This window comes from Bos indicus x Bos taurus, chromosome 21 (genome assembly GCF_003369695.1).
Source record: "Bos indicus x Bos taurus breed Angus x Brahman F1 hybrid chromosome 21, Bos_hybrid_MaternalHap_v2.0, whole genome shotgun sequence".
Classification (NCBI taxonomy): domain Eukaryota; kingdom Metazoa; phylum Chordata; class Mammalia; order Artiodactyla; family Bovidae; genus Bos; species Bos indicus x Bos taurus.
The window spans coordinates 21175259-21201849 of record NC_040096.1 but is presented as its reverse complement, the minus strand read 5'-3'; the positions used below and the strand labels follow the sequence as shown (position 1 = coordinate 21201849).

The 26591-nt window shown below is 44.3% G+C and overlaps 1 protein-coding gene across 3 annotated transcripts in view; it reads right to left on the bottom strand.

The window, feature by feature from the left end:
* The window catches only part of WDR93 (WD repeat domain 93), a 52370-nt gene that overhangs the window by 6000 nt on the left and 19779 nt on the right, over positions 1 to 26591 (bottom strand). Inside the window, exons 5-16 of one of the 3 annotated variants that reach the window (XM_027520937.1) lie at positions 24659 to 24737; positions 22442 to 22560; positions 20525 to 20563; positions 16296 to 16380; positions 9910 to 10081; positions 8680 to 8750; positions 7631 to 7717; positions 6276 to 6395; positions 5500 to 5713; positions 2796 to 2859; positions 2262 to 2418; positions 1703 to 1904 (exon numbers count right to left, since the gene is read on the bottom strand). In XM_027520937.1, the coding sequence (XP_027376738.1) occupies positions 1703 to 1904; positions 2262 to 2418; positions 2796 to 2859; positions 5500 to 5713; positions 6276 to 6395; positions 7631 to 7717; positions 8680 to 8750; positions 9910 to 10081; positions 16296 to 16380; positions 20525 to 20563; positions 22442 to 22560; positions 24659 to 24737 (1409 nt within the window). The remainder of the gene's footprint in view (positions 1 to 1702; positions 1905 to 2261; positions 2419 to 2795; positions 2860 to 5499; positions 5714 to 6275; positions 6396 to 7630; positions 7718 to 8679; positions 8751 to 9909; positions 10082 to 16295; positions 16381 to 20524; positions 20564 to 22441; positions 22561 to 24658; positions 24738 to 26591) is intronic. The other 2 variants (XM_027520939.1, XM_027520938.1) reach the window with 2 other exon arrangements.

Below are 26591 nucleotides of genomic sequence, written 5' to 3'. Positions count from 1 at the left end.
AGCAACAGAGGATGAGATGGCATCACCAACTCAATGGACATGAGTTTGAACAAACTCTGGGAGATGGTGAAGGCAGGGAAGCCTGTGTGCTGCAGTCCAAGGGGTTGCAAAGAGTCAGACACGACTGAGCATCTGAACAACATAAAACTGAGAAATAACGAGTAACATTTTTTCAGTGGGTAATTACTCTGTTATGGTAGTAGAGCTACATGAGAAGCAAACTTATCAGGCTAAGCAGGGTTAGTTAAGCGATGTCTGAGTGGTAATGTCCACCTGCGCCCTGACTGAGGGAGGAAATGGTCAGGGACTAAGGCATCCTGAGTTGCTCAGGTCCTCGGCTGTCAGGCAGGAGGTGAGCTGCCCGGAGCTGGAGCCACTGGCCTCTGGTCCCTTCCCACTGGGAGGGCAGTCAGTTGGCTTTTGGGTGAAGTAGGAAGGCACACCCTTCCTAGGCTAGTGAAAGAAGGGAGTTAGAGAGGACAGAAAGGGGAACATGCTCATTAAACAACTTCTCTGAGCCTTATCAAGCAAGAGCACCAGGAAGCTCCACAGCATGACTCTCAACCCAGGAGAATGGCCCCACTACAGCCATGACCTGACCTCATTCTCTCGACTTTTTTTAAGCCATTGTTTGAAATTTTCCAAAAACATCCGTATGTTGGGTAGAAAAGTTGCAAATAGGACAAATACAAAGAAAAAACATCACACATGCTTCATTATCCAATATAATGTTGTGGATGGATTAGAAGAGACCCCAGCTGGACTTCTCCAGAGATCCAGTGGTTAAGAATCTGCCTGCCAATGCAGGGGACACAGATTTGATCCCTGGTCAGGGGAGATTCCACATGCCTCAGAGCAACTAAGCCCGCGGGCTTCAACTACTGAGCACTCACTCTAGAGCCCGGGATTGCAGCTACTGAAGCCCATGCGCTTGGAGCCCGGGCTCCACCTCGAGAGAAGCCGCGGCAATGAAACACCCTCACACTGCAACTAGAGAAAGTCCCGTGTGTAGCAATGAAGACCCAGTGCAGCCAAACATAAATAAGTAAATAAATGAAATTAAAAAAAAAGAGAGACCCCTGCTTTCTCAGAATGGACTGAGTACCATTAATGATGCTTTTATAGCAGGAAGGAACACAAGCAGAGTCCCCTTGGGGCTGGGGGTTACAGACAGGGAAAGAGGAGAGGTGTATCACGTAATTGGTTATATGGATGATGGAGAAAGGAAAGGGGGCTCAGACAAGGGGCTGGCAAACATTTTCTCTACAAGGCCAGCTAGGAAATGATTTAGGCTTTGTGGGTCAGAGCGTCTCTGCTGCAGCTGCTCAGCGCCTCTGTAACTCTTACATACGCAGATGAGACATAAAGCGGTGGGTGTGGTGTCTTCCGGTGAAACTCTATTCACAAAAACAGGCAGTAGGCCAAATTTGGCTGTAGTTTGCCAACCCCTGTCTTAGATGACTGTGTCTGATAATCCAAATATACTTAAAAAAAAAAAGAATTGAAAAAGCAACAAGAAAAAGACAGCCTTGACAGGAAGAAAACACCAACTTGAAGCCTTTCTTTTCTACCGGCCTGAATTCTTTCCTCCTTTTCTTCCAACCTGAGTGGGATTTAAATGCCGAAAAGGATCTTATGATCAAGCAAACCACTTATTCCATGGTCCAGAGACTACCCCCGGTACAGAGACCCAGAACTTCACCTCTTTTGGAAGAATTTCTCGCATCTCTCCTCCAGGGGCAGCGCCTGGGCAAATGTTGGGTGGGCCAATATGCTAGCTTGAGGAATGGTGCAGTTTCTTGAGAAGTTTTTTAGGAGTGGGTAGTCCTCAAAATTAAAATAGAAAATAGAATTTGGGATGTCTTCTGCTTTGCTGGCAGATCCAATTTCATCTGGATGGTCTCCTGGGATGAAACAGGAATGTGGTGTTCTGTTCTAGTGATTACCTTTTCTGTGCGCTTTGCGGTCAGGGTGGGTGCGAAGGGGCTGCTCTCTGCTTACAAAGCCTGGATCACTGGGTTTGGGCTAAGAGGGGATCACTTGATCTGGAGGAGCAGGAGTCCAGACGGGAGACTTGCCCAGCATTTTATCTAAGCGCCAGTGAGGACTGAGCGGCAGTGTCCTGGTCTGCGGGGGCTGGGATAAGGAGTGGGGAGGAGACTGGACAGGGTCACCCTGTGCTCTATGCAAGGACTGAGAGAGTTGGAGGTGGTCAGCAGGCCACAGGTCTGGGCGGCAGCCCTCACGGGCCCCCTCCGTACCTCGGAGCAGGAAACACGGGTGGTGTAAAGACACGACAAACACTGGGTTCCAGGGGGCTGCCAGGGAGTAGGATCTGGGGAGAGCAAAGGAGCAGATGATCTGCGACTTGGCCACGTCCATGAGGAACACAGAGCCATCTCTGGAAAAGGTCAGCACCTGGGGAGCAAAGAGATGGTGAGTGGGGACTTCTCCAGTCTGTCACTCATCCCAGTGTGAAATAAGAAAAGCAGCTAGAAATAAAAAACAAAGGGGGAATTTATTCACCCTTGGGCACCCAGCCTCTGGATCCAGCTGGAGCTGTTCGGCGGGCAGCAGGAAAGTGGCGTCTGCTCCTGTGGAGCTGCCGGCAGCAGCGGTAAAGAAGCCGCCTGCCGGGGCTCACCTGTCTTCCCCACTGAACTGGGAGCTCCACGAGGGCAAGGGCTTTCTCCTCCCAATCTGTGCCCAGCACACAACAGGCCTTCAGCAGAGATTTTTGGGAAGGAATAATGAACACATTCACTAAAGAAGAATGAGGGGCCTGAGGAACCTACCATGCCAGGTAAGGCTTGGACCGGGGCCACGGCACAGATGGCTTCATCCAGGTACTTCACTGGCCTGTATTAAACAGACACACAGACATCCAGACTGTGGGAGTTTTCAAGTTTTGCCGTCCTCTCCTAGGCATATACCTATATCCAATACAGACAAGTTCTGCTCTAGAAGCATCAGGATGTATGTCAGAGATGTTCATAGGAGCAAAAACTGGGAACCGTCTAAATATCCATTGCTAGGAGAGTGCTTAGGTAATTGTGTTACATTATATGATGGGATACTATATAGCAATGAAAATAAAAGAGCTGGAGCTGCACACGACATGTACCATTCTCCTGAACAATACTGCAAAGCAAGTCACAGAATAAATGGCAGTAGAAAACAAATTGGAGAATACACAGAATATGATCCCATTAGCAAGTTCCCTAAAATATGCACAGCTGGAGTGTATATGGCTTGGAGATACAGTCGTATGAATGTGGTTAATTCTTGAAGGAAAACAAAGAGATGATGAATTTAGGAAAACAGTGGGGTATATTTTTTTTCGAAAAAAAATTAGACATAATATTTAGCAGTAACTCCCATTTTAAAAAAGGTGGAGTCTATTATACAGAGTGAAGTAAGTCAGAAAGAGAAAAACAAATATTGTATATTAATGCATATATATGGAATTAAAAAGATGGTCTGGTGAACCTATTTACAGGGCAGCAATGGAGACACAAAGAGAACAGACTTGTGACACAGGCTGGGGCAGGAGAGGGCGGGAGAATGGAGAGGTTTGCATGGACACATATACACTAGCGTATGTAAAATAGATAGCCACTGGGAGTTTGCTGTATGACTCAGGGAACTCAAACCGAGGCTCTCTGACAACCTAGAGGGGTGGGATGGAATGGGAGGTGGGAGGGAGGCTCAAGAGGGAGGGGACATATGTATACCTATGGCTGATCCACGTTGACGTATGGCAGAAACCAACACAATACTGTAATTATCCTTCAATTAAAAATAAATAAATCAAGGGGAAAAATGTGGAGTCTGCTTTTCCACTGCTTAAATGTGGGCATGGCCAGATGACATGCTGTGTCCAGTGTAACACAAGCAGTGCACAGGGCTTGGAAAACATCAGTGAGCCTCGATGGCGGCTGGGAGCCCTGAGGTTTACTGAGGAGCCTGGGACAGCCTGCAGGAGAGGCTGCAAGGAGGAGTGCCTTGGCCACCAGCTGCCAGCTGCCTGTATGTGAGTAAGGCCCGCTAGTCGGCCCCTCACCCATGGGCATCTGTGAGAGTCAAGGCAAGCCCAGAGCAGGGATTGTCCAACTGAGCCCAGCCCAAGTGCTGACCTACAGCATCAGAGGTTAAGTGGTGACTGTTTCCTTAAGTCGCTAAATTGTGGAGTAGTTTGTTATATGCAGCAATAGATAATTAAAATCAACCCTGAATATTCATTGGAAGGACTGATGCTGAGGCCGAAGCTCCAATACTTTGGCCACCTAATGTGAAAAGCTGACTCACTGGAAAAGACCCTGATGCTGGAAAAGATTGAGGGCAGGAGGAGAAGGGGACAACAGAGGATGAGATGGTTGGATGGCTCAATGGACATGACTTTGAGCAAACTCTGAGAGATGGTGAAGGACAGAGAAGCCTGGTACGCTGCAGTCCGTGGGGTTGTAGAGAGTTAGACACAATTTAGTGACTGAACAACAACCACTTTTGAAGTGGAGGAGAGAAGGATGTGATCCAGGAGAGGCATACAGAGAGCCTTAACTGAATTGGAAATGATCTATTTCTTAAGCTTGGTGATGGGGACAGTGGAGTTCCCACCCCCGCCCCATATGTACGCTAAATACACACCCTCACACATACTATACAGGTTATTTGCATGCATAAAATATTTCACAATTTAAAAGAGGCCTTTGAAGAAACTGACTACAAACAATATTTTGGCAAAAACAACCCTCTTCTTGGTCACATGGGATAGGAAAGATGTCATTTGTGCCAACACACAATTTATATACATAGAACTCATATATATATCTCCACACGTATGCTGCTTCTGCTGCTAAGTTGCTTCAGTCATGTCCAACTGTGTGCGACCCAATAGATGGCAGCCCACCAGGCCCCCCCATCCCTGAGATTCTCCAGGCAAGAACACTGGAGTGGGCTGCCATTTCCTTCTCTAATGCATGAAAGTGAAAAGTGAAAGTGAAGTTGCTCAGTCGTGTCCGACTCTTAGTGACTCCATGGACTGCAGCCCACCAGGCTCCTCCGCCCATGGGATTTTCCAGGCAAGAATACTGGAGTGGGTTGCTATTGTCTTATCTGAATGTATGCTGCTGCTGCTAGGTCACTTCAGTCGTGTCCGACTCCGTGCAACCCCATAGGCAGCAGCCCACTAGGCTCCTCTGTCCCTGGGATTCTCCAGACAAGAATACTGGAGTGGGTTGCCATTTCCTTCTCCACTCTGAATGTATAGGGTTGGCCAAAAAGTTCATTTGGGTTTTTCCATAAAATACAGAAAATAAACCCAAACGAACTTTTCAGCCAACCCAATAAAAGACTTTAGTAATTCTGAGAAGCTCACTGAGACAGTGATGACCAGAGGGAAAGTGAACTCTAGTCTGAGAGGTTGTTTCAGTTTCTTACTGTTAAACAGGGCGGTATGTCTGGCAGATCATGTACCCCGCCCTCCCCCCAACCACCCACCTCTCCACCAGCAGACTGATGGTGGAGTTCTGGATCCCCGAGGCCGTCACCAGATGGAGAGACGCGTCTGTACACAGCACCACGCATTTCATGTGGCATTTCACTGAGCCCTCCGGATACACATTCTGTCCTTTGTGGACTAGGAAGTATTTCAGGAAGTGGATGCTTTGGCAGAAGCACTTTTCAGGAAGAGCAACAACTCCAAGAGTGAGTCCTGGAGGAAGGGAGGGCACGAGTAGGTCAGGCAAGGGGCAGAGGGAGGCAGCCATGGGCGCGAGGTCTGTGACCAGCGAGTGTGTGAGGGACAGGAGGCAAAACCAAGCACTGAGGGGCTTCCCTGGTGGTCCAGTGGCTAAGAACCCACCTTCCAGGGCAGGGGATGCGGGGTTTGATCCCTGGTTGAGGAACTAAGATCCCACAGCCCGCGGGGAAACTAAGCGCGCGCGCCACAACTAGAGAAGCCTGTGTGCTGCAGTAAAGACCCAGAAGAACCAGAAGAAAAACCAAACAAAACCCAGGCAGCGAGCATCCTTCGAAGTGAAGGCAGCCTGTCCACTAGGCTGTCAGTGTTTTAACTAACATTTCCTACAGAAAGGAATTCATAGCCAACGCCCACGGGGAGAAGGGAGCCCCCTTCAGGAGGAACCCTTCTAAGTATGTGGAAGAACCAAACCCAAGGAAGGGGACAAGTCAGCACTGGAGCGGAAGGAAGTGTTAACCCGGGCAGGTCAGGGTGTGTAACGCAGCGGTGGAGGGCGGGGCGGGGCGGGGCTTACCTTGCGCCAGGTCCCAGAGCGAGAGCACGCCGTCCTCGCAGGCCAGCACCAGGTAGGAAGAGCAGGGACTGAGCTGAGATACCACGATGGGCGCGGCGCACGGCCACACGCCCTCGGGGTCTAGAGGGGAGATGCCACTCACCAGGCCGCCCCCGGACCCCCGCTCCCACCCATCACCGCCACCCGGACGACCTGAGACCCAGACTGGTCTGCCTGTCTGGACTCACCATCTCTCTCCTCTCTGTGCCATGCTGTCTCCTTCCTCAGGATAATATAACAAGTTATATGATTATTATACTACAGTTAACAGGGATTGGGGCTTCCCTGGTGGGTCAGTGGTAAGGAATCCGCCTGCCAAGCAGGAGACATGGGTTTGACCCCTGCATTGGAAAGATTCCCTGGAGAAGGAAATGGCAATCCACCTCCGTATTCTCCTGCAGAATCCCATGGACAGAGGAGCCTGGAGGGCTACAGTCCATGGGATTGCAAAAGAGTACCACAGGACTGAGCGACTGAGCATGAGTAGGAACACTGAGTGAGGACTTACTAGGTGCTAAGCACCAGAGCTGGCACTTTATGGGCTTCATTTCATTTAATTCTCACAGGGATCCTATGAGGTGGGTCCTATTAGAACCCGCATTTTACAGATGAGCAGAATGAGGCAGAGAAACAAGTGACTTGCCCAAAGTCACAAGAGCCAGTCAGTACAGAAGTGGAGATTAGAAGCCAGGTTTCCTGGGAGAGGGATGGAAGGAAAGAAATTCTTCCTTTGTGAGTTTTAAACATTACTTCTGAGTATAACTCTGGACAGCATAGTGTTAGCTCAAGGAATTCACACAGAGTGAATTTGTTCGTGGAACTGCCTCCCTGAGTTTGTCAAAAACAAACCACCACCACTCATATTTCTTAAGTGCCTTTCAACTTCAAAAGAGCCTTCATGTAGAGAAACTGGATTTTGCTATTCACGACTAATGCGTAGAATACATAAGGATGGTGTAACTGAGGGGTTTTCTGCTTTGGAGGAGAAAACAGGGGATTAGGGCATCAAGTGACTGGCCTGAAACCACACTGATTGCAGACACGTGCTGGAACCAAGCCCCTCCTTTTTTACCTTCATTGCCTAAGGAGCCCTGTAAACCAGACGGGCTCTGTCCCCATGGACATCATCTTTAAGAAACACGACAGTTCAGAGACACAGCCTTGGGGTCACACCACAGCTAGCAAGCCACCCACTCTGTCTGCACAGCTCTGGTCCCCTAAAAGCCACGCAACTGTCAGTCACGTGCTCTTGGCTAAGCTGAAGAAGGACACGAGAGCCCTGAGCTTAGGTGACTCCCATCCCGGCAGTAAAGTACCAACTTTATCCTTCAGCGTCCGGTTAAGTGAATAGAAGAAGAAGTTGTGATGATCGGTCCAGTGTACACCAAGGACACAGGCTAGCCCTGGGAAAGAAGAGAGGAAAGGGGTGTCACGGAAGGAGTCTGGGTGGACTTTGATTTGGGTGGAGGGGTTTGCCCAGGAGGAGGTCAGTTTGAAATGGTTTGTGCCAATGGGCAGCACCCAACTGAGGGGTGAGCTACCAGCTGAGGGGCTGGGCACCCCCAGGAGGGCTGCTGCTGGGGCCAACTCATCTTCCTGTGCAGGAATGATGGTCACTACTACCCATCGGCTGCTTTCACATCTTCTAGATAAATTCCTGCCCACTGGGCTGTCAGTGTTCTAACTAACATTTTCTACAGAAAGGAATTCATATCCAGAGAGGTGGACCATAAAAAAGGCTGAGTGCCAAAGAATTGATGCTGGAGAAGACTCATGAGAGTTCCTTGGACTGCAAGGAGATCAAACCAGTCAATCCTAAAGGAAATCAACCCTGAATATTCATTGGAAGGACTGATGCGAAAGCTGAAGCTCCAAATTTTGGCCACCTGATGTGAAGAACCGATCATTGGAAAAGATCCTGATGCTGGGAAAGGTTGAGGGCAGGAGAAGGGGGTGACAGAGGATGAGATGGTTGGATGGCATCATTGACTTAATGGACGTGAGTTTGAGCAAACTCTGGGAGACGGTGAAGGACAGGGAAGCCTGGCATGCTGCAGTTCCTAGGGTTGCAAATAGGCGGACATGACTTAAAAGTCTGAACAACAACAAAAATCCGGAAGCAGCCTGGCGGGATGTGTGCACACCATCCTCTGTGGCAGCTCACACCCTGAAGACGGTGCCAGCGTCCATCATCAAGGAATCTGGTCTCAGGGGTCACAGGTGCAACTAGAAACCGTTAAGCTGCAGCTGGCAACCCACTTTCCACCTCATTCCCTCCCAGCAGGCAGGGTGTGCTGAGCAGAGCTTCTCTAGGAGGGCTTGCTGGGCATTCCCCCGGATGACCACCTGCTTCCCCTTCCTTTACCTGGGGATCTCTTGACTCCCGTGGGCATTGGGATTACGCGACTGGGAAGGAGGAAGTAGAACGTAGCCATACTGGGAAAGAAAGAGACACTAGTCAGAGCCGTGGTGGACTCCTTGGCAAAGAGAAGTGCTGTCAGCATCTTGGTATTAAGACCAGAAGTGAGTAGTTCAGAAGGATCTTCCAGGGCGTTCAGGGCCACGGAGCAAATTATATTCTATGTGCTGGTCCTGGTGTGTGTGGGCCCTTGGAGTTTGGTGAGGGTTAACAGGCAGAGTGATGTGAGTTACGCCCATGCCAGGAAGAGCACCCAGTATGGGCAGAGCCATTCCTGTCCTGGAGGAGGACCCCTTCACGATCAGACTTCGGTGAAGTACGTAAATGTTCCTATCCCGGGTGTACTAAGTTGGTACTTTTTTTTTTTTTAGTTTCTGTTAGGGCCTAGCTAGCCCTGGGACATTGTGTAAAGTGACAAAATTCAGGTCCACATGATGGCAAGATGAGAGGTTTCACTCCCCATGTGAAGCAAGAACATTTCTGAGACCTGCAATAGTTGTGAGGAGAGCTAGCTGCTGAACCTGCTCCACCAGATACTTCAAGGACTCAGGCTCAGGTTTTACAATCACTGAGGCCCACCTGCTCACTGAAATTAGAAAGTAGCGTGTTTTAAGAATTACACATTAATATATTACATTTAGGAAGACTGGATGGAAGTGGAGGAAAGTGTTATTAGTGGTCAGTTTTCCTCTCTAGGATCATCTGTGTTGTCTAGATAATCAGGAAAACAATTTTTTTTTAAGGAGATGCTATCATGCAAAAAAATTATAAAATAGGGAGTCCCTGGTGGTCTAGTGGTTAGGATTTGGCGCTTTCACTGCCATGATCTGGGTTCAAGCCCTGGTCAGGGAACTGAGATCCTGTAAGTAGTACTGCATGGCCCCCCACCCCCCACCCCCCAAAAAAACCTCTAAAACTCTACTTTTCATCTCCATAGATGCCTATTCCTTCTTTTAAATCTATGTTATCATCCTTTGTTCTAATTATAAACAACCCATCCAACTTTTCAAAAGATTTTGCTGAAGTTCTCAGAGAAGTCACCCAAACCATCAAGAGCTTTGAGACTCTGAATTAATTCAGGACTTTGGGTTGATTTCTGCCTGTACTCACAGAGGAGAAGCTCCCAGGGAGGGGTTGTTCTGGCCTCACCCCCGCATCCCTGACCTCCAGGCTCACCTGATTGGCTCAGGCTCCCATTCCCCATCCAGGAACTTCTTGTAGGTGGCTCTTAAGATTGCCTCCCGCTTCTCCCACTGGCTCGCCTTGATGTAGTGATTCTGCCCAGAGCCCAGCCCGCGGCAGCCCGCTATCTTTGCAAAGGCTTCCAGGGGGCTCTTAAATGTGGTACCTAGGTTGAAAATATCCCAGCATGGGTTAAACCATCTGATGTCCTCCTTCCTGTTTCTCCCTCCTCCTCTATGCTTCCCGGTTTCCTGCAGAATCCCTCTTCCTCAGAAGTCTGTTCTTGCTCTGCCCAGGTGATCAGCCTTCTCCCTGGCCTCCCTCCTACTCCACTGGCTCACGGAGCACAGGTGAAGGGCAGCTGCCCTCCCTCCTCCCACTCCTCCATCTCCATCCTGCTGTCGTTTCCTGTTTCCAGACTACAGAATCTCCAGAGGCCAGGGAAATGTTCACAATGTCACTAGAGACCTTAGATCACCATTGCTGTCTCTCCAGCCCAGCAAGGCCCCAAACCTTCCAGTCACTCGCACTATGCAGCTATGGCTGAGGACCCTCAATACACAATCCCAGCCTCCTCCGGGAGGCTTACACTGATCCAACTGCCTTCCTTTAGAAATTCTCCTTTCTCTGCCAATCATTTTTATCATTCTCCTTCCCAATAACCTTTCATTTCCTTCTTTCTCATCTGCTCCTAAGTCCACAGTGGGGACTTCCCAGGTGGCTCAAGTGGTAAAGAATCCACCTGCCAATGCAGGAGCCATGGGTTCGATCCCTGGGTTGGGAAAATTCCCTGGAGGAGGAAATGACAACCCACTCCAGTATTCTTTCCTGGGAAATCTTCTGGACAGAGGAGCCTGGTGGGCTACAGTCCATGGGGTTGCAAAGAGTCAAACATGACTGAGCAACTGAGCATGCACACCCACAGTAAACCTAAGCAATCTATTTTCTGGGCATGAACCTAATTTTCAGAACTCTTACTCTTTGGAAGGTGCCCAGGAGGTCCCACAGGGCCCCAAGTCCCTTTCTCCAGAGGCAACCATTGTTATCAGTTTCTTGTACAACTTTCTAGAAACAGACCCCTTCTAGATGGCAGCAAGTGTGTGTTACTTGCTCAGTTGTGTCCAACTCTTTTGCGACCTCCTGGACTGTAGCCCACCAAACTCTTCTGTCCATGGGATTCTCCAGGCAAGAATACTGGAGTGGGTTGCCATTTCCTTCTCCAAGGAATCTTCCTGACCCAGGGAATCAAATCCAGGTCTCCTGCACTGCAGTTAGACTCTTTACTGTCTGAGCCTTCAGAGAAGCCCCAGATGGCAGCATATTACTACATTATATAATGTATATAGTATAGTATATATTATTATATGTATTATATGTACATTTGTATATATTTTCTAAAACAAATGTTCAGTTCAGTTCAGTTGCTCAGTCGTGTCCGACTCTTTGCAACCCCATGAATCCCAGCACGCCAGGCCTCCCTGTCCATCACCAACTCCTGGAGTTCACTCAGACTCACGTCCATCGAGTCAGTGATGCCATCCAGCCATCTCATCCTCTGTCGTCCCCTTCTCCTCCTGCCCCCAGTCCCTCCCAGCATCAGAGTCTTTTCCAATGAGTCAACTCTTCGCACGAGGTGGCCAAAGTACTGGAGTTTCAGCTTTAGCATCATTCCTTCCAAAGAAATCCCAGGGCTGATCTCCTTCAGAATGGACTGGTTGGATCTCCTTGCAGTCCAAGGGACTCTCAAGAGTCTTCTCCAACACCACAGTTCAAAAGCATCAATTCTTCGGCGCTCAGCCTTCTTCACAGTCCAACTCTCACATCCATACATGACCACCGGAAAAACCATAGCCTTGACTAGACGGACCTTTGTGGGCAAAGTATGTCTCTGTTTTTGAATATGCTATCTAGGTTGGTCATAACTTTCCTTCCAAGGAGTAAGCGTCTTTTAATTTCATGGCTGCAGTCACCATCTGCAGTGATTTTGGAGCCCCCCAAAATAAAGTCTGACACTGTTTCCACTGTTTCCCTGTCTATTTCCCATGAAGTGATGGGACCAGATGCCATGATCTTAGTTTTCTGAATGTTGAGCTTTAAGCCAACTTTTTCACTCTCCACTTTCACTTTCATCAAGAGGCTTTTTAGTTCCTCTTCACTTTCTGCCATAAGGGTAGTGCCTCTGCATATCTGAGCTTATTGATATTTCTGCCGGCAGTCTTGATTCCAGCTTGTGCTTCTTCCAGTCCAGCGTTTCTCATGATGTACTCTGCATAGAAGTTAAATAAGCAGGCTGACAATATACAGCCTTGACGTACTCCTTTTCCTATTTGGAACCAGTCTGTTGTTCCATGTCCAGCTCTAACTGTTGCTTCCTGACCTGCATATAGGTTTCTCAAGAGGCAGGTCAGGTGGTCTGGTATTCCCATCTCTTTCAGAATTTTCCACAGTCTATTGTGATCCACACAGTCAAAGGCTTTGGCATAGTCAATAAAGCAGAAATAGATGTTTCTCTGGAACTCTCTTGCTTTTTCCATGATCCAGCAGATGTTGGCCATTTGATCTCTGGTTCCTCTGCCTTTTCTAAAACCAGCTTGAACATCAGGAAGTTCACAGTTCACGTACTGCTGAAGCCTGGCTTGGAGAATTTTGAGCATTACTTTGCTAGTGTGTGAGATGAGTGCAACTGTGCAGTAGTTTGAGCATTCTTTGGCATTGCCTTTCTTTGGGATTGGAATGAACACTGACCTTTTCCAGTCCTGTTACCATATATTAACTAGCAGTTCTTGAAATGTGGTCCCAGATCATCAGAGTTAGAAATGAAACAGAAATGCTGTGGGTCAGTTCAGTTCAGTCACTCAGTCGTGTCTGACTCTTTGCGACCTCACGAATCGCAGCACGCCAGGCCTCTCTGTCCATCACCAACTCCCAGAGTCTACCCAAACCCATGTCCATTGAGTTGGTGATGCCATCCAACCATCTCATCCTCTGTCATCCCCCTCTCCTCCTGCCCTCAAACTTCCCAGCATCAGGGTCTTTTCAAATGAGTCAGCTCTTTGCATAAGGTGGCCAAAGTATTGGAGTTTCAGCTTCAACATCAGTCCTTCCAGTGATCTGCTTTAGGATGGACTGGTTGGATCTCCTTACAGTCCAAGGGACTCTCAAGAGTCTTCTCCAACACTAACGTTCAAAAGCATCAATTCTTTGGGGCTCAGCTTTCTTTATAGTCCAACTCTGACATCTGTACATTACTACTGGAAAAACCATAGCCTTGACTAGATGGACCTTTGTGGACAAAGTAATGTCTCTGCTTTTAATATGCTGTCTAGGTTGGTCATAACTTTCCTTCCAAGGAGTAAGTGTCTTTTAATTTCATGGCTGCAATCACCATCTGCAGGGCCCAGCAATTTGGGTTTTTATAAATCCTCCAAATGAGTCTGATCCAGCTAAAGTTTGAGAATTGCTGTCATACCCTGCACGTCTGGCATTTTGTTTTTTGGTTTGTTTTGCATTTTGATTTGATGACATATCTTGGGAGATCTCTTTATTTCAGTACTATAGATCTTCTTGTTTGTTGCTTATTTGCATTTATTAAACCCTTTCCTTGTTGTGAACTATAACACATTCAGAAAGGAGCATAAAAATGTATCTTTTCCTTTAAATGCATCTTAATAAATTATGCTAAAGAAAACATCTGTCTCTTCTGAGGTCAAGAAACAGATTATCACATCTCCCTGCTAAAAGCTTCCCAAGGGCCCTGCTCCGGTCATATGCTATGCTATGCTATGCTAAGTCACTTCAGTCGTGTCCAACTCTGTGTGACCCCATAGACGGAAGCCTACCAGGCTCCCCTGTCCCTGGGATTCTCCAGGCAAGAACACTGGAGTGGGTTGCCATTTCCTTCTCCAATGCATGAAAGTGAAAAGTGAAAGTGAAGTCGCTCAGTCGTGTCTGACTCTTATCGACCCCATGGACTGCAGCCTACCAGGCTCCTCCATCCATGGGATTTTCCAGGCAAGAATACTGGAGTGGGGTGCCATTGCCTTCTCCGGCTCCAGTCATAACCCCCTGAGAAAAGCAGCAGCCATTCTCTTGGCTTTTAGGTAATCACTTCATGACATTTATGTTACTTTTATGCTACCTAAATATGCATCTAAACACCACAGCTTTGTTTTGCCTGGTTTTTGAGCTGTACACAGTGGAATTGTACAGTGTCAATTCTATATGTGCCCTCTTTTGCTTAATATTGTGAGATTTATCCATTTTGTTGTGTATATTTGTGGGTTTTCCTTTTCACTGCTGTATAGTATTCCATTGGGTGGAAAATATATACATATATTAAGGTTTATTTACATGTTCTTTTGTTGATGGATTTTCAGTTGTTTCATGGTTTGCGGTTATTGGAAATCATGCCATTATTATTATTCCTGTACATTCTTCCTGAAATACCTTTACTTTCAAGCCAATCAGGTATACATCTAGAAGCAGGGTGACTAACTCATTCTGGTTTGTCTAGCAGTTTCCTAGTTTTAGCACCAAAAGCCCCATGTCCAGGGAAATCCCTTAGTCCCAGACAAACTGATATGGTTGGTTACCCAGTGTAAATGCTGGGTCAGAGAATGTAACTTTTCTTTAACACTAACACTAAATTGTTTTCCAGGGTGGTTGTACTGATTTTCATTGCTATCTATGTATGGGAGGTTTGATTGTTTCACATCCTCACCAACTTGGTATGATCAATATCTTTTATTTATTTATTTTAAAACAATATCATCATTGTTTTATATTAGCAGCATTATTCCTTACTCCTTTTGTTAGAAAAACACCCTGCAGTGTGTGTGCAGATCTGTGTATAATCAATATCTTTTAATTTTAGCCATTCTGGTAGGTGTTAAGTGGTATCTCATTATGGTTTGTTTTTTTTTCTCATTATGGTTTTAATTTGCCTTTCCCTGATAACTAACTATGCTGAACATCTTTTCATATGTTTATTGGCCATTTGAATAATCTCTTACCTATTTTATACCAAATTACCTGTCGTTTTCCTAACAATCTGTGGGAATTCTTAATAGAGTCTAGATATGGACCATTCATAAGTCTTGTGTGTTTTGAAAATGCCTTCTCCCAATACATAATTTGCCCATTCATGCTGTTAATGATGTACTTGGATGATTAGAAGTCTTTAATTTTAATATAGTCAGACTTACCAACTTTTCTTATAAATAAGTACTTTTTGTCTTTGGTCTAAAAAGTCTTTCCCTACCCAAAGGTCATAAAGATATTGCCTTATATTATTTTCTAAAAGTTTTATTGCTTTGTCTTTCATATTAACTTTTATGATTCATCTGGAATTGAATTTCGTATATCATGTGAGGCAGGGGCCATATGGACAACCAGCACCACTTACTGAAGTGACCATTCACTGCTCCGTAGCACCACCTTCATCAGATATCAAGGGTCCATTTCGGCCTAACTCTGTCCTGTCTTCTCAGTCCTGTGTTTTTCATCTAATCTTTAAATCTACTATATTCTATCAACTATTTCTATATTTTATATATATCTTTCCATCTATTATTCACTCATCTCTTTTTCTACCTTGTTTTAATTATTGTGACTTTGTAATAAATCTTGATGGAGAAATCATATCACCATGTTCTTCTATGAGAGTGAATTGTCTATTCTTGGTCTTTTGCATTTGTCTCTTTGTTTTTAATGGCTGCAAAGTACTCGGAGTGTACCAGATTTACCTCACTAGTCTTATGCCTCTATAAATAGCACTGCAGTAAACACCCTTGTAGGTATATCTCTAAGGTCATATGTGAATATTGAGAGGACAGACTGTATGTCCTCTGTCTAAAGTGTGGACTTACCCTCTGGTCCTCTTAGCCAACTCCCACTTAATTCTTAAAACCTTCTCAAACGTTCCTTCTTCTGAAAGAGCCTCTGCCTATTCCCTAGGCAGAGTTAGTTACTCCTTCCTCTATGTTTGTCTGGTCCTGGATGGCCCCCACTGCTGCACCTAATCGAATCCTACTGTGATGCTTCCTTTTTCACCTGCAGCTTCTGGAGCACGGGACATGTGTCTGACTCATCTTTGTGCCTGGTGCATTATCGGCCCTCAGCAAATACTGGTGAATGAAGTAACACAGGAATGTAGGAATGCGTGAACCCCACCAGCACTAGGGGAAAGGTGTCTCCTGATGTCCCAATTCTTTTAGTTAATTATATCCTTGTAACATTTATATTTTTAATCTTTAGTCCCAGAGCCTATGACTTGTAAATCAGATATTGCTGCTAATAAATGAAAAATGTGGAGAAAGAGAAAGGAAAAACTAAGAAATCAATGGCAAAAGGAAAGACAGTATTCATGGACTTATACGTACCTGTAATTGGTTTGGGTGGTTTGATTTTCATTATTTGAACTGGAAGACTCAACTTAACATCTCCTCTAAAAGAAATGTTCATATCCTACAATAAGGAAAAAGCACAGATAATAAGCCAACAAAGGAGATAAAACAGGATCCTTAGAAACACTTATTTCAAAAGAAGGTGAAAAAAGAAAAAAAAAGAAAGAAAAACAGGCGGGAAAAATAGAAACAGCAAAGTGGTAGATTTAGACATAAATACAGCAAAAATCACTTTAAATATAGCAAAAATCACTTTAAATATAATGGCATAAATGGCCTAAACACCCCAGTTAAAAGGTAGAGTTTGACAGATTGGATTAAAAAGGCAAGACCTAATGATATGCTATCAAAAAGAAACTTATCTTAAATGTAAGGATTCTTAAAAGTATATAAAAAGTATATCTTATAAACTAATCAAAAGAAAGCTGAGGTGGCTATATTAATATCTGACAATATAGATTTCTGAGCAAAAAATGTTACCAGAGATCAAAGCGTCATTGAATAAAGATAAAACAGTGAATTCTCAAGGGGATATAAAATTCTAAATGTTTCTTGCACCTAATAACAGGGCTTCAAAATACATGAAGCAAAAATTCTTAGTGTGAAAGCAGAAATAAATCTATAACCTCATAGATTTCAACAGTCTTCCCTCAGTAACTGATAGGATAAGCAGACAGAAAATCAGTAAGAATATAGAGGGGAAAGCAGTGAGGATATAGAAGACTCGAATAACTTGGACCAGTGACAACCGACTGCATGTTCTTTTCAAGTGCACATGGGATACTTAACAGAATTAACCATATTTGGGGCATAAAACAAGTCTTAATAAATTTGAAAGGTTTCAAATTATATGAAGTATGTTCTCTGATCACAACAGAATTCAGTTAGAAACCAGAAAAAAAAAAGAAAGATATCTAGAACATCTCAAGTATTTGGACACTAAATAACATGCTTCAAAAAATAATCCACTGGTTTCAAAAAAGAAGTTAAAAAACGCAAATTAGGAAGTATTTTCAAAAATTAAAATATCAAAATTCGAAGGAAGCAACTAAAGCATTAGTTAGATGCAAGTTTATAGCACTAAATCGGAGAAGGCAATGGCACCCCACTCCAGTACTCTTGCCTGGAAAATCCCGTGGACGGAGGAGCCTGGTAGGCTGCAGTCCATGGGGTCGCTAAGAGTCGTACACGACTGAGCGACTTCACTTTCACTTTTCACTTTCATGCATTGGAGAAGGAAAGGGCAACCCACTCCAGTGTTCTTGCCTGGAGAATCCCAGGGATGGGGGAGCCTGTTGGGCTGCCGTCTATGGGGTCGCACAGAGTCAGACACGACTGAAGCGACTTAGCAGCAGCAGCAGCACTAAATGCCTATATTATGCGGTGAAATTCCTAAGGTCTTGGTGCTTGGTTCAGTTCAGTTCAGTTCCTCAATTGTGTCTGACTCTTTGCAACCCCATGAATCGCAGCACGCCAGGCCTCCCTGTCTATCACCAACTCCCGGAATTCACCCAAACTCATGTGCATCGAGTTGGTGATGCCATCCAGCCATCTCATCCTCTGTCATCCCCTTCTCCTCCTGCCCCCAATCCCTCACAGCATCAGGGTCTTTTCCAATGAGTCAACTCTTCGCATGAGGTGGCCAAAGTACTGGAGTTTCAGCCTCAGCTTCAGTCCTTCCAGTGAACACCCAGGACTGGTCTCCTTTAGGATGGACTGGTTGGATGTCCTTGCAGTCCAAGGGACTCTCAAGAGTCTTCTCCAGTACCACAGTTCAAAAGGATCAATCCTTTGGCGCTCAGCTTTCTTCACAGTCCAACTCTCACATCCATACATGACCACTGGAAAAACCATAGCCTTGACTAAACAGACCTTTGTTGGCAAAGTAATATCTCTGCTTTTGAATATGCTATCTAGGTTGGTCATAACTTTCCTTCCAAGGAGTAAGCATCTTTTAATTTCATGGCTGCAGTCACCATCTGCAGTGATTTTGGAGTCCCAAAAAATAAAGTCTGACACTGTTTCCACTGTTTCCCCATCTATTTCCCATGAAGTGATGGGACCAGATGCTATGATCTTAGTTTTCTGAATGTTGAGCTTTAAGCCAACTTTTTCACTCTCCTCTTTCACTTTCATCAAGAGGCTTTTTAGTTGCTTTTCACTTTCTGCCATAAGGGTGGTATCATCTGCATGTCTGAGATTATTGATATTTCTCCCAGCAATCTTGATTCCAGCTGTGCTTCTTCCAGTCCAGCGTTTCTCATGATGTACTCTGCATAGAAGTTAAATAAGCAGGGTGACAATATACAGTCTTGACGTACTCCTTTTCCTATTTGGAACCAGTCTGTTGTTCCATGTCCAGTTCTAACTGTTGCTTCCTGACCTGCATATAGGTTTCTCAAGAGGCTGATGCTTGGTACAGGCACACAAATATTTTAATGGAACAGGATCAAAAGTGTAGAAATATACATAGGAATGGTACTTGTGTTGCAATTGCTATTTTTAAAAGACAGATCAACGTGGATCTCTTCCTTGTTCCATTCACAGAAAAAACTACCACGTGTATAAAAGAGTGAAATGTGCAAAAAAACACACAAAAAAACAAAAAACAAATACACTACGAAGTATTAGAAGAAAGCACAGGAGAATTTATTTATAATCTTGAGATAGAGAAAACCTTCTTAAGTGCAATGGCTGTAAAGAAAAGGTTAAAAATTCTGACTATAACAGAATCTAAAATGTCTTTACAACAGAAAAGCACATAAAGTAAAAAAGGGAAACAACAGATTGGAAGAAAATATGTAATTGGCAAAAAATTCACAGGCAATTCACAGAAGACAAAACCTCAATAGCCAGTAAAAATATGAGGAGATTAATGAAAATTAACATGAGACAATATTTTGTTTCATCAATTTGCACAAAAATTAATAATATCAAGGTTAACCAGGCTGTGGAGAAATTGATTGAATGTAAATTGTCATGTCATTTTTGGAGGACAATTTAATAGGATCTATATTAAAACTAAAATTGCACACATCCTTCAGGAGCACTCAGGTACACAAAGAAGAGTTTAGAAAGATTTTCACTGCGTTATATAAAAGCCACAAATTAGGAAAACCTTCAATAACACCAATGGATGAACAACCAAATAAACTACGGTACATCTTTAGTAGGAATAGAACAGAGGAAAAGAACAAGGTAGGTTTGTCTGACATTGCAAAACTTTGCCAATAAGTTGATTAGTATAAAAATGCAAGATCATAAGAAAATCTGTATAGTATGATGCCACTTATATAGAAGAAAATTCCCATAAAATGAAAGTATATTTTTCAAAATAAACTGATATCTGAATCAAACTGTATACTAAAGGCCTATAGAAAACACACACCAAGCTAATAATGGTGATGATCTCTGGAGAGGGCTGCTGAGTCTGCATTACTTGGTTCTTCCCAAAGTGATGTGTTCACATAGCATTTGTATAATTTGAGACAAAACGTAATTTTAAAAGGGATAAAGGAAAGGCCTCTGGAGAGAGACTTCCATTTGGAAGTTCACCATTTCTCTTCTGATAGGCTTGAATCCCAAGAGCTAAGCCTCTGGAAAGCATGGTGTGCTCTTTGCCTCAGAGGCAGAGTCAGGAAGCTCCAGGGAACCCAGTCTGTGCTCTGCCGTATCCCAATACAAACGTGACCTCCAACACCAAAGTAGAACAAAAAACCCCAAACGTGAGTTTGGTGGATTGGGCTGCTTACATTGGCAGAGGCAAGCTGGATTCTATGGGGCCTGAAGTATATATGGTTTAGGGGTCTCTGTAAGAAAGAGAATACAGAGTGCCAATGACCACCTAATACAACTCAGTTCGGGGGCTATTGTGACAGAGGGGAAGTTTGAGTGAGAAGAGATGGTGGTGGTCTTAAGTGATTATGGTTAAAACATGTTACTTTTTCCAATTTTACAAAAGTCTGTGGCCATGTGAAAACACTGGCAGGGCCCCTGTCTCAGGGAAACCCACCCCTGAACAAATGACTTGGGTCAGTTCTCCTCAAGAATGAGGCACAAGATCAAATCACAGAGAATCTGAAAACAGTGCCCTGGTAAGAATATTTTATTAATATATTTGACATTTAAGGTACCTTTAAAATCAAAATAAAAATTTCTAACATTCAAGTTAAATCTCTTTGGAGATATTCTTTAAAGTTTCTTACCGTATCTAAACTATCTGCAGTCACAGAATCAGGAGTGTTCTGGGGAGAAAAATGAGAAATTAATTCATGATGGGTTTGGTATATGCTCCCCTTCTTCCTTTAATTTTTCGCATTGCTCCTTCTTCCCCTCAATCACTCTTGTGAGATGTGAACTCATCCCCATAGACATGGAGGGCCAGTATTTGTGCAGTCCTCTGGCCTGTAGGATTTTAATACATGATACCCATTCTCTAGGATCTTAAAACCTATTTGGGGAAACAAGAAATCATCAATGACGTTAAGAGAGAATATGAGTGAAAGGGAGGGGGTCAGCTAGGAGACTATTACAAAAATCTAAGTTAAAGTGAATATTTCTGATTGACAAAATTTATCAGTGATGTTGACAATTATTATTTATAAGTAACTCTAAATATAATTCATAGTACAAGAGCTACCACTGTAACTGGCATAAGTTGATTGCTTCTCAGTGTATAGAAACAGTGAATTATGGTGACAAATCACCCCCATTCCAAGGTGCTTTTCCCACTTGGATAATAAATTAATCCCTCAAAAAATGTATCTGTTGGGCACTGAGTAGGATGCCATGGGGATGGTGACAAAAAGAAGCAGAAGGTACAACAACCTAGAAATTTACCATCTAGTTAGGAGAAAAGAACCGCTACTGCTGCTGCTAAGTCGCTTCAGTCGTGTCCGACCCTGTGCGACCCCATAGACGGCAGCCCACTAGGCTCCTCTGTCCCTGGGATTCTCCAGGCAAAAACACTGGAGTGGGTTGCCCTTTCCTTCTCCAATGCATGAAAGTGAAAGTGAAAGTGAAGTCGCTCAGTCGTGTCCGACTCTTAGCGACCCCATGGACTGCAGCCTACCAGGCTCCTCCATCCATGGGATTTTCCAGGCAAGAGTACTGGAGTGGGGTGCCATTGCACAATAGGATAGTATATGAGAAGTGTCAAAGAGAGGTACAAAGAATAGATTCTGTAAGAGTTTAGAGGAGGAATGTCTCTGGGCCAGTAACTCTCCCAGAGATACAAAAAATCACACCTTGCTACAAAGACATTCACTGGAGAAAAAGGGCATTTATTCAAAGCCACTCAATGTACTTGGCATTGAATGTGAGTCTCAATCTTGGTCTCGTAGATTAATTTCACTAACACTTTATAGCACATAGCACAATATGTTTTAAAGGCATCCTCAACTGATATTTGTTGTCATTGATTAAAAAAAATAATAAGTACACTTTGGGAATTCCCTGGTGGTCCAGTGGTTAGGACTGTGCACTTCCACTGGGGAGGGCATGGATTCAATCCCTGGTCGGGGAGCTCAGGTCCTACATGCCACACACAATACAGCCGATATATATAATAACTGCACATCAGATAGATGAGAAAATTGTCTTAAAATCTTTTTTGTTTAAATATTGTATTTTGAAGAGATGGCATGAGTCCCAGGGATCACATATAATTAAACTGAAATAGATTTCTACCTACCTTCTAAGAATAATATGAAGAATACATATATTCCCATATATTTAGAACAACTCCTTTATACCATAATCTGGAGAGTGTAGTGGAGAGTGTAGTGGAGAGACATGGAAGGATTATTTCAGCCCAGGAGGGGAAAAAATATATCTATTAGTCAGAGTCAAAAAAAAAAAAACACTCTCCCAGAGAAATGCCTGGGAGTGGTCTTGGTAGAGAGGCAACTCCCAGAGGAGAGAGATACCACCGTTTAAGACCCCTCGGCTTTTTAACCATCTTATTTTAACCAAAGCAAACTGACTTAAGAGACACAGGCCAGGGTACCTCTTGTCCTGTCTTACAGCCTCCAGACAGGCTCCTTCATCTTGAAATTGCAAGAAGGAGGTGCGCTAGATGTGGGCAGGGAGGAACATATCAGTTGAAGACAGGTGTTACCTACCAATTGCAGCTGCTGTCTGATTTTCTTCTTTGTATTTACGGCAAGTTGGGGGTACTGCACTTCCTTGATCCAAGACTCCTTGGGCAGCTTATACACATCCAGCCAAATGTCCCCAGCTCCTGCATTGGGAAACCGAGGAACCGTTGAGCAACCGCAAACAGGCAATGAGTTTCCTCAGAGAAACGGCCCATCTCAGAACCACTGGCACAGAGGCAACTTTGACAAACGGAAGGAGATGTGGTTCTGTAGCGGTTGTTGCCAGTCCTCACTCACAGAGAGCCCTGAACTCCTCTCCCCAGGCCGCTGCCTCTAACTGGAGATGGGCTTCTCACCCTCACAGCACCAATGTAACAGTTTTAACCTGACTGTCCACGCTGCCTGGTCCCCACGCTTTCTAGGTTCCAAATGATAAATTCCACTGACGTTTTGTGTTACAGCCGTTCCCACCTGGGGAGGAAAGTGGCATATACAGAAGCAGTAACCGAGAGGGGTATGGCTGACAACGGGCTAGAATCGAACTCTGAGAGATGCCTCAGGAGAATTCTTCTGACCAATATTTGAGGAGATGACAACCCATGGGGTGGCTGTGAGCACTTTATCTTGTCAAAGAAACATGCTCAGCTTCTGTACTGAATACCTGCCAACCCAGGAAAAGTTACTTTCCTAGAATGGGATTCTGGCTAAATGTTTCCTTAAAAAAGTAATCATATAGACATCTTGTTTTCAGACTTTTGGACTCCAGAGCTGTTGGGGAGTACATGTCTGTAATTTTAAGCCAGCTAGTTTGTGGTACTTTGCTATAACAGCCCTAACAAACTACTACAGATAGTATAAAAGTTTCCTTTGGTGCATAAAGCATTACAAAATAGGTATCTTTCTCCAGCACCTAACATCTGAGGGACCTGGGGCAAGAATCTAAATAGAGGCCGAGACGCCAAATGTCTAATTATTTAAAAGTTAAAAGTCAAGCTAATAATCATTTGGATAAAATATATTCTATTACCACAGGAATAATTGCAACAAGCAAGATCCAATGTTGAATGCTAAAACTGGTGGGCAAAACTTTAATGACAAACAGGATATTTGCATAATCTCCAAGTATCTCCCCCTAAATGTTTATCAGTCACTGTGGAGGTTTCAACATAGGTCTCAAAATTCTCTGATCATCCTACATCCAGAAAATGGTGTTTACATTCTCTCCCCTTCCAGTGTGGTCTGGACCTAGAGCATGGAAGGGGGAAAACAGTCGCTCAACCGTGGAGAAAGCTGGCAGATCACTTTAAGTGATCAGGGTTAACATCAGCAGTGGTGCTATCACATACCCCCCAATATAATTCAATGAAAAGAGCATTTCACCTCTGTGAGATCTTCCTCCAAATCCTTAACCCCAGTTTGAATCATGAGGAAAAATTCAAACTGAAAATCAGGGCCATTGCACAAAATACCTGACTGGTACTCCTCAAACATGTCGAGGTCATGAAAGACAAGGTAAGACCAAGACATCACACATATAGGTACAGTGTGAAAAGATGATGACCGAATGCAATATGATATCCTGGATTGTACCTTGGAGCCAAAAAAAAAAAGTATCTAGGAAAAACTGGCAAAATCTGAAAAAAAAAATCTGTAGTTTATTGTATTATACCAACATTATTTGCTTAATTTTGACAAATGTACCATGGTTATATTAAATGTTGGTATTAGGGACACTGGGTGAAGGATATAAGGGAACTCAGTCATATCTTTGCAACTCTTCTGTAAATTATTTCTAAATAAAAGGGTTGGAGGGCTTCCCTTGGCTCAGTGATAAAGAATCTGCCTGCCAATGCAAGGGACACGAGTTTGATCCCTGGTCTGGGAAGATCCCACGTGGTAAGGAGCAACTAAGCCCCTGTGGTAAGGAGCACCACACCACTGAGCCTGCACTCCAGAGCCTGGGAGCTGCAGCTACCGAGCCCACATCCTGCAACTGCCGAGGCCAGCACATCCTAGAGTCCGTGCTCAGCAACAAGAGAACCCACCACAGTAAGAAGACCACGCACTGCAACTAGAGGGTAGGCCCTGCTCTTCAAAACTATGGAAAAGCACATGCAGTAGCAAAACCCCAGCACATCCAAAAATAAATAAATAAAATTATTTTTAAAAGTAAAATGTTTTTCGGGGAAAGTGATTATCTGGAAGATACTGGAACTCTAAAGAGCCTTTGGTCAGTCTTACCTTGTAGGAGCAAGGCTGCAAAGTTCCCTCCTTTAGAAATTTCCATCTTTATACAGGTGGTTTGCTTGCTGGCATCCTCCTAAAAAGAAGAGAGAAGCTGATAGAATAAGTTCAGCCTGATGATAGAGGAGAGTGTATTTCAGGGCCTTTCGTAGTTCACATCAGGAAAAAAAAAATCCTTCTAAAGATTGAGGCATAAAAAGATGCCTCAAATTGCTTCAGACTTTCCATTTTTGTATAGGAATTGGACAAGATTGCATGTAAAGCAGTAGAACTCAATTTTCCATCTAAAGAATTTTGGACTTATTTCCTGGTTTCATAAATACTCCTGATCATTTGCAGTGATTTCATACTATCTGATCTCCTGCTCAGGTTGCAAACCCTCAGACCTATGATTAGCTCTTTTCAAAATGTGTTGAAAAGAGTTCTACATGACAATGAAAACTCTGGTCAGTTGCTTGAAAAAAAGGCTCTGTCTAGGCTATAGTACTGCCATAGTCTGATTTGGCTCATAAACAACATCTATTTCTCACGATCCAAGGTTTCCAAGGATTTCTGGCAGATTCAGTGTCTGCTAAGACCTAGCTTCCTGGCTCATGGACCGCCTGCCACCTCTGTGTCATGTGGTGGAAGGGTTGAGGGAGCTCTCTTGGGCGGTAATTCCACTCATGAGAACTCTGCCCTCATGACCTAATCGCCTCCCACACTGGGGATCAGAATTTCAACATGAATTTTAGAGGCACAAAAATATTCAGTCCATATCGAGTGGAGACTGAATGGAACCCTAGTATGAAACCTGCTTGAATTTTCAGCAAGGTGAAAAAGACTCAATGTATACAGATGTGCTGTACCTTTCAGGAGCTCTAAGACTAGCAAAATTAGGTGCCTAGAAGAATTAGGCTAGTAAGCCCCCTAAGTTATTTAAGGAGAGGGAGTTTTAAACATTTAGTTTTTCTTTCACTTTCTTGTTTAAAAATGGAAGTATATTTGATGTACAATATGAAAGTGAAATCTGAAACTGAAGTCGCTTAGTCGTGTCCGACTCTGTGTGACCCCATAGACGGAAGCCCACCAAGCTCCCCCGTCCCCGGGATTCTCCAGGTAAGAATACTGGAGTGGGTTGCCATTTCCTTCTCCAATGCATGAAAGTGAAAAGTGAAAGGGAAGTCACTCACTCGTGTCCGACTCTTTGCGACCCCATGGACAGTAGCCTACCAGGCTCTGCAACCCATGGGATTTTCCAGGCAAGAATACTGGAGTGGGCTGCCATTTCCTTCTCCAGGGGATCTTCCCAACCCAGGGATCGAACCCAGGTCTCCTGTGTTGCAGACAGATGCTTTACCATCTGAACTACTAGGGAAGCCCGATGTACAGTATAGTGATTCACAATTTTTAAAGTGTACATTCCATTTATAGTTATTATAAAATATTGGCTATATTCCCCATATTGTTCAAAATATCCTTGTAGCTCATTTTACACATAATAGTTTGTATCTCTTAATTCCGTAATCCTATATTACTCCTCTCTACTTCTCCATACCCCTTGTAAGTACTAGTTTCTTCTCTATATCTGTCTGTTTCTTGGTTTTTTCTTTTTTGTCATATTAGCTAGTTTGCTATATTTTTTAGATTCCACATAAAAGTGATATCATACAATATTTGTCTTTTTTCACTTAGCCTCAGTTCAGTCGCTCAGTCCTGTCTGACTCTTTGCGACCCCACGAATCGCAGCACACCAGGCCTCCCTGTCCATCACCAACTCCTGGAGTTCACTCAAACTCATGTCCATCGAGTCAGTGATGCCTTCCAGCCATCTCATCCTCTGTCGTCCCCTTCTCCTCCTGCCCCCGATCCCTCCCATCATCAGAGTCTTTTCCAATGAGTCAACTCTTCGCATGAGGTGGCCAAAGTACTGGAGTTTCAGCTTTAGCAT